The sequence below is a fragment of the Sarcophilus harrisii genome, chromosome 6 (assembly GCF_902635505.1).
Source record: "Sarcophilus harrisii chromosome 6, mSarHar1.11, whole genome shotgun sequence".
NCBI lineage: Eukaryota > Metazoa > Chordata > Mammalia > Dasyuromorphia > Dasyuridae > Sarcophilus > Sarcophilus harrisii.
Window position 1 is genome coordinate 85,959,101 of NC_045431.1, and position 13,233 is coordinate 85,972,333.

Genomic DNA, 13,233 nt, shown 5'->3' on the forward strand with positions numbered 1-13,233 from the left:
ACTGTGTAATAATATTTATGTTTACATGCACACACAGATTATCATTGTATGAAGATTAAACTATGAGAAACTTTCTTTTGAAACATCTTTTTAAAAAATGTAATTAATGTTTCTCCTTTTTTATAATTAATATGAAAGAATTAAGTAATGATTAAATGCTTGTTTTCATTTATATGACACTTTTTTGTTGCTTTGAATCCATATTTCTGTTTCTTGAAATGGGCATTTTCAAAATAATACTTTAAAATTTGATACCTTTATGTGGAACTAGACTTTTATGCAGAGGAAATCAGATTAGAAAGGAACACCAACAGGGAAACTAGGTTGTACAGTGGTTAGAGCACCAGCTTGGAGTCTGTAAGACTTGAGTTTAAATGCTGTGTAATTGGGGCAAGTCACTTAATCCTGATTGCCTTTAAAAAAAAAAAAGAATATTCTTAAGGAAAATCAAACTTCAATTAGTAGATTCATTCATTCATTCATTCACTTATTTTTATTTCCACATTAATCATATTGTGAAAGAATCGGAACAAAAAGGAAAACCCATGAGAGAGAAAAAACAAAAAACAAAAAGTGAAAATAGTAGAATGCAAAGTTGAACAGGAAGAGACAAATCACTTGACAAAAATTCTTTTCACAAGAACAAGATGAGGGCGGTGGTTGTTGGGTAGTGAGCTGAGCCCACTCTTCAGGGATTTTTCTTCAGGTCCAGATTAGATTAGCTCACCTCCTGTGCAAGGACCCTCTCAGCACTGAGATTCTGTCATTCTTGATGTTAAGAGAGCACAGGACTGGTCCACTTAGTAGATTTAAGCATGTTCTATGTGCTAGGCACTGTGCTAAGTGCTGAGATTGCAGTTAAGAAAGAAAAACCCATTGTTCTTGACTTCAAGAATTGTACAGTCTAGTGAGAAAGAAAACAAATGCAAACAAATATTTATAATCAAACTAAATGTAGGATAATGGGAACTAATTAAGGGATAGAGGGCATTAGAATTAAAAAGGGTTATGAAAAGCTTTTTGTAGAAGAGGGAGTGTTTCATCATGGGGAATAGCAAATATCTGGATCCAAGAGATCAAGTGTTTTGTTCATAAAATAGACAGGATGCCAGCATCACTGGATCAAAGAATACATGTTGGAGAGTAAGATGTAAGAAGACTGGAAAGATAGCAGGAGGCTCGTTATAAAGGGCTTTGAGCACCAGAGGAATTTGTTTTTTATCTTGGAAGCAATGGGGAAACACTAGCTTTTATTTAATGAGAGTGAGATTGTGTGCCATAACCTGTACCAAAGGAGAATCAGATTTGTGACTAAATGAAGGGTGAACTGGAGAAGGGAGAGGCAGACCAACTCATAAGCAGGCTATTACAATTATCCAAGAATAAGTTGATATGAGTCTACACTAAAGTGATTGTTGGAGGAGAGAAGGTGTGATATTTGAGTGAAATTACAAAGGTAAGACCAACACATCTTGGCAAGAGATTGGATGCAAGATAGGGAAGGGTTCAAGATAGCTCTTAGCTTGAAAGCCTGGAAGAATGAGAGTTTGGTATTGCCAAACACCCTGATGGGAAAGGTAGTAGAGATAGGAAGAGAGTGGATTTAAGGGAAAAGATAATGAATTTCATTTTAAAAATATATAGTGCCTCAACTGGATGTCTACTGTCTGAAATACAGTTGGAGATCCAAGATTGGAAGCCAGCCAAGATAGGATCATTAAATTGGATAATCACTAGCCTAAAGATGATAATTAAAATCAGAGTTGATGAGATCAGCAAGAGAGATGGTATATAGAGAGAAGAGAAGCAGATCCACAGCCAAACTTTAAGGATACTCAAAATTAGAGGATCCAGTCTGCTGGAAGATTGGGCAAAGGAGATAGAGAAGGATAAGAATCAGAAAAGAGAATGGTGTTTTGAAAATCTAAAGAGATGAAAGGAAGACAGGGTGATGAACAGTGTCAAAAATTTCAGAGGTCAATGAGAATAGGACTGAAAAAAGGCCATTGGATTTGTCAATTAAGAGTTCATTGATAACTTTGGAGAGAGCAGTTTTAGTGGAATGATGAGGTCAGAAGCCATATCATAAGGGGATAAGAAGGTAGAAAATATTGTCGAAGGCCTTTTCAAGGCAGAAGAGATATGAGATAATATTTACCAAGGATGGAGGTAATAGTCTGTTGCAGGAGATGAGATGGAATGGGGTCACTTGAACAGGTAAAGTAGAAATGTCTATTTTACACTTTTTTTTTTCCTGAGAACATTAGCTATAGAGGGCAGAAAAGATACCAGATGATAGCAGGGAAGGAAGTTTCAAGTTTTTCAGAATGGAGAATATATTGATATGTTTTAAGGCACTGAATATGAGTCAGTAGTGAATGAGAGATTCAAAATGTGAAAGAATGAGGATGACAGAGGAGATAGGATGGAATGAGATCTTTTGAACCACGTAGAGGGGTAGGAGAGCTATGGTAAGGAGTAAAGGACTGTACTCCCTCATCATGTGGGACAGGGGTGAAGAAGGAGATAGCATTAGACGGCTGCTGAGTAATAGGAGATGAGGAAGAGGGAGAAAAAGGAAGTTAAGGTGAATGACTTTTTTTTTTTTTTTTTTTGGTATGAGTCAAGGTATCCAACTGAGAGAATAGAGAGAAGAAGGGTAGCCGTGGGAGATTTGAGCAGAAATGAAAAAGTTTGAGAAAGCTGTTGTAGAGTGGGATAGTGAGTTAGTTAATAAGGAAGATATAGTGGGATTACATAACTCTATTGAGAACCCAGTTGAGGTTGTGTTAACAAATTTGCAGTGGAGACTTTTAGATTGGTTTCGTGATTTTCTTTACCTTTGTTCAGCAGCAGGTATGTAGGAGTGAAGATAGCAAGCAAATGGTGTGAGTGATCCAAAGCTGAGTCTTTGTAGGGCATAATCAGTCATGATAGGGACTGAGATACAAGACGGGAGGACCTTGTAAAGTTGAATTGCTTTACTGAAGGGTTAATTACGGGAGAGATGGCCTGGAAGAGAATTGAAATGGTCAAAGGATTGGAGGTCATATATAGCATGGAGTTCTGTAAGGAAAAGCAGAAGGAAATATTATTTTGCTTCTTTAAGTCACTCCAAGGTATGAAGTTATAAATGTTTTCCTTCTGGGTTTGGTGGAACAGGTTGTTTTCCTTCTTCATGAAATTTAGTAATTTTGAAATTCATACATCAAACTTATAGCTAAGGTGCTTTTTGCTTGGTGATTGTGTGGAACAATTAATTGTCTGAATTGAAAATGTTATCTGAGTGTTTAATGATAATATAACTCTGTTCAGATGTTTCCTTTTTAGTCAATTGTATCTTGGTTAAATTAACTAATCCTTCATTGCCTACCATTGCATTATTTACTACTTTCCTAATTTGTTGTTGAAATTTTGTTTGTATCTATAGTGTAATACTATAGTGTTTTTTGTTGTTGTTGTTGTTTTTAAGAACAGCTGTTTACAAAGGAAAATAGATTCATAGTTCTTTTTAAAAAAAATAAATTAGGGAACTGAATCTTTAGATGCTTTCAGAATTGTTCAGAGAATATTTCTATTTAATTATTAGAGTATAAACTAGGTCTTTGTATTAGGTGTTGCATGAGAAAGATAATTTAGTGAAGGAATTCTATTCCTAAAGAAGTTTATGAGCTTTTTCTCTGAAGAGAATATAGTTGGGGCCTCTTTTTAACATCATTTTAAGGTGGTTGTTTTTTAAGTGTCTTCTAGTATGAGAGGTCTTAAAATTGGATCAACACAAGTTTGCTACTTTTTTAGGATAGCCAGAAAGAACATAGCAAGGGTTTTCTTTATTTACATATTGGAAGGTACATGTTCAAACTCTTTCATCTTTTATTGGCTTGGAAAAGCACAAAGCATTTTATTGCTGTTTTTTACACATAGTAACTTTCTCAATGAATGCTTGGGTATTTATTGAATGTAGAAGTCATTTGACATTAAGGGAAGCTGAGCCTGTGAGAATTTTCTCCAAAATGGGCAAGGTGGGGACTATTGTTTTAGCTTTTTCCCATGATATCTTTGCTTTGTCCTGCCAACAGATTGCATACCTTCCGGCTTTATAATATGCCCTCCTGTGTGCTTTTCCTGATATGGTGAACAATCAGTTGCCAATGAAAAGTGGGAAATGGGGTGGAGTAGGGTATTGTTGCATAAAATATAGGTATAATTCACTTTATAGAAAGTAGTGTTCCTGAAAATCTATGTAAATTGCATTATGTTTGAAGTGTACTGGGAAGCTTGTCATGTAAAGGACTATCCTTTAAAAGTTAAGAATCTTTTGTAATATGAATAATCACTCCCACATTTGCCTATTTTTAGAATGTCTTTTAAATGTTATGTATATGATGTATTTTTTTAAATGCATCTTATATTTATAACACGAGGTGTAGCTGTATAAGGTAGACCATTTCTGTGAGGTTTTCTTTGCTTCTATAGAGCAATCTGAATCACAGTGACACATTGATTAAATATGAGGGATCAAGAGACAGTTTTCAGGGAAAGTTCTAGGATGCAGATAATTAATTCAGAAGCCTTATATCATCGCATGTTCTCTGAATGGCCGCTCGTAAATTCTCTATGTGTGGAAGAGATTATGGTAGAGTGAAAAGATACCAGGATTCTTCTGGTCCTGGATCTGTGGCTAACTGTCTTAGGTAAGTTATTTCATCTCTGAGCAGCTGTTTCCACACCTATAAATGATGGTGTTGCCTCAGATAGTTTTTTCGATTCCTTCTTAGCCTTAAAGTTCAGTGACTGACTCCTGAAGTTACATGGAATGGTTGGCTGGTGTAGTTTTTCTTTCCTGATCTTTTCCCTTCTTTGGGCTGATTCTCTTCATTTTCTTGAGGAGAAATAAGACAATATCAAATAATATTTTGACTATCCTATGCCAAAAATGTATGTAAATCTCCTTTCTCATTGCAATGCCTTGGTCATTGGTTATTTTTAAGCCTTGTTCAGGGAAGCTCCTTACTCTTGTTTTATTCTTGTTTTTATGTTTAATGAACTTTGATTAGAAAAGGAAATAGGTGAACTGAATTCCAACTTCAATCCTTAATCAGGAAAATATACAAATAACATCATATTTCCTTCTCCATATTAATTATTTAGTGTCTAATATTTTCCCATTTTTTCCTGTCTATATCTTGTATGTTGTGATTTGAATATTCTCTCCAATACTGAACTAAACTCTTTGAAAGTAGAGATCATATTTTGTTTATGGGTTTTTTCCTACCCTTTCTGTATATCCCCGATGTTTGGGATAGTTCCTGATACACAGTAGGTACTTAATAAATGTTTATTGACTGTATTACAATATATGTGACTGATCTAGATATAGGGTTTATTCCTTGAATTATGGGGGGGGCGGGAACCAAGTTCATACTGAGAAAAAATAAGACTATAGTTTGCATGTTTCCTACAAATCAGATTTTGTGGAGAAAACATGATTGACATAAAGACCAATGTGTTAATTATTTGCTATATTTGTCCTTTGTTACATTTCTTTTTGGCTGTCTCATCATAAAGTAAAAATGTCAAATTTATTATAGAGAAATACAGTCTCTGCATGTTCTACCAAGTAGGGAAACAGTCTTTGATTTTTTTGAGTTAGGGTGAATGTCTTTATCTCTAAACCTTCTCCAGGGAACTGTAGAAAGAGACCATAATACCAGTTGGTTGATGACAATCCCTTGCAGCATGTAATTTCAGGTACTGTGGATCACTTGGAGATTTATCTGTAAAATTCTCTACTGGAACTATCAAAAATACATGGTTGTATTTTTATCTCACCTGTACCTGGTCTTGTGGCAGGATGCTGATGATAATGTTATATCCTGAAGAGAAAGGATTCAGAGGATAGGATTTCATGGAGCTCTAGGATGTATTTTTTTTAAGCTTCCATAAATAGGATTCACTCAGGAAAATAAAGCATAAAGTAGAGGACAGTTTGCTGGGTTAGGGTTAGATACCAATGTATGTCTAAGATTCCTGAATTAAAAGAAGTAGTTGTTCATCACATAAAAATATTTTAGAACTTATTTCATTCAATAGCAGAAATGTTTCATTGACTGAAAATAACTATTTCCCTAATGTGAGTCTCTAAATACTTTTGAAAATGTTTCTTCCAGTTACGTAGAGAGGAATAATTAATGATAGTCACTTAGTATCATATGAGATAGTTTTTTTTTTTGAGGGGGAGTTTTGATTCATGGGACTTTTCTGGCCTTTGAATTTCAAATCACAGATAAAATTTAAGAGTATGTAGATGAATCTGTATGTAACAACACTTTTAATAAGAAATTATAAGAAACACTCAAGAAATGATAGGATTTTAGTGCTAGAAGCCACCTTTTGTGTGATTTAATCCTTTCCTCCCTTGTGTAGGTTATAAAATTGAGAAAAAAATGTCCATATTTAACAAACATTTTGTTAAGTGCCTTTTACCAGGCAATGACTTTGCTTGAGTCTTGATGTATAGAACAAATAGATTAATGAGTGACATAATAGTCTGTAGAATTGTTTAGCTGGAAGAAAAAAGATTCACATGGAAAAGATAGCTACAGTTACCTGTTTGAAGAATTGTAATAAGAAAGTAGGACTAGACTTTTTCTGTTTGGCTCTAGGAGACAGAAAGAAGAACAGATATGAGTTAAAAAGGCAAATTTAAGACTTCATGTCATGGAAAATTTCCCAACATTTAAAGCTGCCCAAAAAATGAAGGACTCCCTTGAGAGGTACAGTAATATAGTATCTCTCCTTAGAGTTCTTCAGTGTCCACTTTTCAGGTATGTTAGAGAATGGAGATTCTTTTTAATTATGTCTTGGACGAGGTGGAACTCTGCAGATCTAAAAATTGTATAATTCTATGACTTTCAGTTTCAGGCAGTTGAATCTAAACAGTATTTAGTAATTGAAATATATTATTAGTCCAAATACTTTTACATTGAATTTCTAGAAATGAAAATTATTTCTGCTTGTTTTCCTTTATTTGCATTATCTTTGAATATTTGCTCATATTTAAAACATTTTTAAAAACCAAACACTATATAGTTCTAATATTTTAGAACTTTTTTTAAATGAAAAGTTATTATAGTAAGATAGGAACCAAAAAGTGACACAAAATTGGTATAACTAGAATGTATTTATTTTTTAGGTAACATACTTTGTAGCCTTGTGTTACACAGTTACCTTAGTGATTTAGGAAAAAATCCGGCCTTCCTGCAATGTCACAACTAATACAAATCATATCAATTCTTTTTAAACATTCTTATCCCATAATTGAATTATTAATTTACTTTACCCATTAAATTTGAGCTTTTTTTTTGAGCTTGTACTCAAGTCAAAGTAAGTGGACCATTCTATGATATGACTGCCTCTTTATTTGACTTCATATTAAAGAATATATATAATATGTAAGATGAGAACCTAGATTGAGTTGAGAAGAATTTTAAAGATCTAATTCAATCTTCTTCATTTAGAGAAGAGCAAACTAAATCACAGACAAGTTAATGAACTTGCTCAAGGTCACAGAAGCACTCTGTGGGTGAACAAGGGCACAAAGTTAAACAGAAAAAATATCAGAATCCAAGTTCCCTAAAAAATGCCCAATCTTCTTTCTACTGTACATGTTTGAAAATTTGACTGAAGAGCAATAAATTTTAGCGCTCAAATGAGTCAGTGTATTTGGCTGAGTGCCAAAAAGTAAGTGTCTGTGATTGATTATTGACTATACTGACTTCAGAACAGCACATGGCAGTAACAGTAAGTGCTGATCTCTTGGCGACCTTTTTGGCAGTTCACCTGATAACACATTCTTTATACATTATAGTAATTCACGATACTTCTTGGATTTTAAAATCTGACTGCATAGGAATTCACAATTAAATCTACATAAATCCTTGTCCTTACTTTCAACCCCTCTGTTTAGAATTGTTACCTATTATTTTCTCTTAAGTTTGTTGCTTCACAAAGGGATAGCTAGATGTGGATTTCTTTTTCTCTTTGCATTCTGGCTACTGCATCATATGGTTTTGGAACAGAAATTCTTAGAATATGTAGATAAGTGTGATTGGGAAGTTATTGTTTGAGGTGATTCAAGGCAGTTCCAGTTGACTTGTGACTGAAACAGCCCTCCACATCCAAAGAGAAACTGAATGTGGATCAAAACAGTATTTTAACCTTGTTTGAGGTCGTGGTGTTTGTTTCCTTGTTTTATTTTTTTTCTCATATTTTTTCCCCTTTTGATCTGAGTTTTCTTGCACAGTATATTGCTAGCTGTCTAGGGGAGAGGGGAAGGAAGGAGAGAGGGATTAAAAATTGATATACCTTTACAGACCCCTTGCATATATTCAGAAAAATAAAAAGAGATATATATTTTTTTAAACATGGAAGTTATTGTTTTGGCAGCATTTGTAGTTGCTTATATTTAACACAATAATCATTGAAGCTTAGCTTCTCTCCCATGAACCTAAGCCTTAGGAGAAATCACCTAAAGTGGAGAGAGAAATGGGGCAGTGGGCTTATTAAATATTTAATTTGAAAAAAAAATAAGTCACTGAAATATATGTACGCACAAATGCTTTTTTATATGTTTATGTATATTAAGTTACATTTCAAAATTATAGACACTAAAGTCAATAGTTATTTCTATATTGATTCTTTGAACTTTTTTTTATTTTCATCACCTTGAATTTCTCCTTTAAAAATGGCTTCAACACCTTTATTTGTTTGGGAACTCTCCTCATTTTGCCCACTAGGATTACCTAAAATTAAAGAATTGCATTAGGTTATGGCACAGTGATGAGGCATTATTTCATTCTGTACTTTCATTTCAAGGACTTGAATTGTTGTTTGTGTGAGTAGATTTCAAATATGTCAAGCTGTTAAGATTCACATTTCATGTATCCTAAATTTAGAAATAAATTATCTTCTAGCTTATCTTTTACAAGATAGCATCATAGAGTAGAGTGAAGGATCGCTAGATTTTGAATCAGAATTATCTGGGTCAAAGTCCTGAGTTAGATACTTATTGATACAGGTGTTGTGGGCAAATCAGCCAGCCTCCCTAAAATGACTCCACTTCCCCATTGGTAATTGAAGTATGAGTATTTCCATTGCTCACCTTAAGAGAATTGTGATGTTCCACTGAGAAAACATTGCAGGTGTATGATTTTTTACTATTGGTCTGCAAATATCTTCATATATATATATGTAGTCTATATAAAGTATATTTTATGTAAATATACCATGTCATGGAATTATCTCCTTAATGCCATACTCCTCTTTTAGAACCTTCCCCTATCTTCTGTCTCCTTTTTCCCCTCTCTTCCCTTTAATTTCTCCTCCCCTTCCCTCATTTCTCTTTTTTCTTCTCCCTCCTCCTTTGCTCCTTTTCCCTCTTCTTCGCCTCTTTTTTTCCCTACCCTCTTCCATCCCTTCTCTCCCCTCCCCTCCTTTCTCCCTTTTTGTCCTCTTCCTTCCCATCTTCCCTATTTTCTTCCCCTCCTCCTTCTTCTCCCTTTTACCCTCCCCCTTCTGTGGTGTTTTCTTCTTTTGTATAACATATGATGGTTCTCTCTGGGAGCATCAGATGTCTTGGGGAGGTTTTCTGGAGGCAGCCTTAGTATCAGTTCAGATCAGTAATTACCTCAAATGCAGCCAGCTGATAAAATCCAAACGTTTATTTTCTCCTTCCAAGTCTTGTCTCTTTCCTTGGGCCTGGGTAGCTTTCTTAGAGGCCTATTTCCCTTCTTGGTTCTAAGAGCTCTTGAAGCTTGTCTTTTAGCTCTTCCAGCTTCTGCCTCTAGCTCAACTCTGACTCATGGCTTCTCAATCTCCAACTGACGCTCCCCTCTCAATCTGAACTCTCCTGACTGAGCTCAGCTGTTTTTATGCTCTTTTAGAGGTGTAAACTCAAAGTTTGACTCCTCCTCTGAGAATGGGATTATAGGAGATGTGAATTTGGATATCTCATACTGAACCCTGAAATCTCCCAAACGTGTGAACTAATGTGTGAGCTAATATGTGAACTCTCAAAGGTGTTAACTTAAGCATTGTTTCTATCAATACTAGTGACTTAACACCTTGTCAGGATTTGCTCTAATGTTTGAACCAATACGAATTGTATCAATTCCATTGAGTTAACACTAGGATTCTAACACCCTTCTTTGCTCTATTTCCCTCTTTTCTCTTCTTCTATCCTTTTCTGTCTCTGTCTTATGATCTTACAGTTAACAAATGGCAGAGATCAAACTTGAAGCCAGGTATTCTAACTTTTAAATCTGGTGGTTATGTTACTGCATCATTGCCATGGAAATAGACCTGGATTCCAGAGTTAAAGGGTTTTTGTTCAAATTGTGGCTCTCCCTGTATGATATTGGATCACATATTTTAAATCTCTGAGCACTGATTTCTTCATATATAAAATGATGAATTGTATTAGATAATATCTAAAGGACTTTCCAGCTTTATATTTAAGAACCTATAATCTGTACTTATGATCAAGTAAGAGAAACTATATTAAGTAATTTTCATTTTGTAAATCCAACTCTGAAATAGGAGATAGGGAAGGGGACAGATTATACTTATGATTGCATTGTTATAGGAACAATATGGACAATAAAGGAATTAAGTCTAACTCATATAATGTTCCTCTAACCTGTTCTGTTTTATAATAATATTAATCATTAAAACTAAATACTAACATTGCAGAATCCTATTGTAATTAAAGCATGGAGTCCATTGAATGAATTGTTACCTGTATTGATTTTCTCTTATAATAGGTTTTTGCAGAATTAATTCAAGATATTATATGAGGACCTGGTGGTATATCTTGATAACTGATAGATCAACATTTATACAGGGAGGAAAGATCACTTAAAAATTTTTTAGTTAACCATGTGTGGATTGTGTGGGGTTGTCTTCCTTTCTAAATAAGTATTATTCTGATCTTTCAGGCCACAGAAAGTGAGGCTGGTGATATGGACCTGAGTGGGCTGCCAGAAACCGCAGTGGATTCAGAAGATGATGATGATGAAGAGGACATTGAAAGGGCCTCGGATCCTTTGATGAGTAGGGATATTGTTAGAGATTGTTTGGAAAAAGATCCCATTGATAGGACGGATGATGACATTGGTAAGTTGGCATCGGGAAAGTTGTCAAAGAAGAGTTTAAAGTATTTAACCAGTGCTCAATTTTCAGACCTCCTCAGATCATCTCATGTAAGGGTAGAAAGAAAACTAGAATATTTCAGTTCTGGCACTGACTCTACTCCTTACTTGTTGGTTACTTTAGTTAGGCAAAATCAGTAAATTTTTTTTTTTTCTAAACCTGTCTTTTCGTGAATTAATTAGAAATAGCAACACTTGCCCTGCTTACCTCATAGGATTACTGTTAAAACAAATGAGCTAATGTATATGGAAAATACTTTTACAAAGCATTATACAATTATAAGGAGTTATTAGTATTATTAAATGTATAAAACACACATTTATTAGGAATTATATTTGTGTTTTGTGTACTTAATAGTACTAATAATTATCTTTCACTAAACAATAGCGATTAGGTACTGGATCTCTGACTATATTGATACAAGAGTCTCCCAGGTCAGGAAACTATCTCTTCATTGGTTGTTTGGGTATTGTCCTTTGTTCTCTAGGATGACCAAAATGACATCACTATGTTAAAATCAAGTTACAGTGTGTTTGATCAGACCAATATAAGCTTGGAATGTTCTGCTACAGATTGGGCACAAATAGTCCCTATGAACATTTGGGGTGGCTTCTCTAACTTTGTGCATCTCACGTTTAAGTACTATTATTCTTTAGAATCTAGAAACATTGTAAATAGAAATAACAGTGGGGTTGGAATCAGGAGAGACCAGTTTGAAGACAACTAATCTCTGAACTTCAATTTTCTCATTTTTAAATGGAATAATAATATCTTATCCACTGGGTGACTGTATAGATCAGAAAAGATAATCTGTCAGCTCTTTATTACTGTTTGTTGATATTCAAATAGTTGCCTCATTTCTCAAGTGAGTGGATTGGATTAGTTGGCCCTTGGACTCCCTTTCAGCCCTGGATCTCGGATTGTTTGGCTTATTTATTGTGAATAAAGTAACTGTATATATTAGTTAATTTTACAAGCAATATCTCTATTAAGACAGATTTCTGTTGACTAAGAATGAGTTTATCCTTGTTTTTTAGCCTAGAGAAGAGCAGACTCAGGAGAATGTGGGGCTGTCCTAAGGAGGAAGTATTAGGCATGTTTTATTTAGCCCCATGCAGAGCCAGGAACAGTGGAAGGAAGTTACTGGCTTGATTTCAAGGAGAAGCTTCCTAGCAATTAGAGCTGTCTAAAAGTGGAATGGGCTGCCTAAAAGCTGGTGGGATCCCCTTCCTTGGAGCTCATCTAGCAGTCAGTAAATATTTAAGTAGCTGTTTTGTTTCAAGTACTGGAGATACAAAGGCAAAAAACAATACTTTTGCCTTCATGGACTGGTGCTGGGCTTGGACTCAAGATCCAACTTCAGATGCTTGCTAGTTGCATGATCCTGGGCAAGTCACTTACAGTCTGTCTCAGTTCCTTGAACTGTGAAATAGGGAAAATAATAGCATCTCCCTTCCAAGATTTTAATGAGAATATACTGAGATGATATTTGTAAAATACAAACTTTCAAGTGTTATACAAAGTATCATTAACTGGGGAGATAAACAAAGAAATATATACAAACAAGCTATATACAGAGAAAACAGGAAATAATTAAGATAGGGAAAGTACAACTATTAAGAGGGATGGAGAAGGGCTTCCTAAAGAAAATAAATTTTTCATAAGCACTTAAAAGACGCCAGAGATCTGTAGATAGAGAAGAAAAGGAAGAGCATCCACAGGCTTGGTGGACAGCCAAAATGCCTGGAGGGAAGAGATTGAGTATCTTGGTGAGGAGGCCAGTGTGTCTGGATCAAAGAGAACTTGTTGGAGAATAAGGTTTAAGAAGAGTGGAATATTAAAAGATGACTTGGTTATGAGAGGTTTGAGCAGCAAACAGAGGATATTGTATTTTATCTTGAAGGCTAGAATGACCACTTGTTGGCCAAGTTATATTGGAAATTTCATTGTGCATGTATTTAGCTAGATTGGTTATTGAGATTCTTCAGATTCTCAATCAAATTCTGTGATTCTTGAATACTG

At 34.7% G+C, this 13,233-nt stretch overlaps 1 protein-coding gene across 13 annotated transcripts in view; it reads left to right on the forward strand.

Annotated features, from left to right (window-relative positions):
• RAPGEF2 (Rap guanine nucleotide exchange factor 2) overlaps positions 1-13,233 on the forward strand; it is a 287,869-nt gene that overhangs the window by 232,738 nt on the left and 41,898 nt on the right. For all 13 annotated transcript variants that reach the window (XM_023505892.2, XM_023505894.2, XM_023505895.2 and 10 more), the window contains one exon: positions 10,998-11,175. In XM_023505892.2, the coding sequence (XP_023361660.1) occupies positions 10,998-11,175 (178 nt within the window). The remainder of the gene's footprint in view (positions 1-10,997; positions 11,176-13,233) is intronic.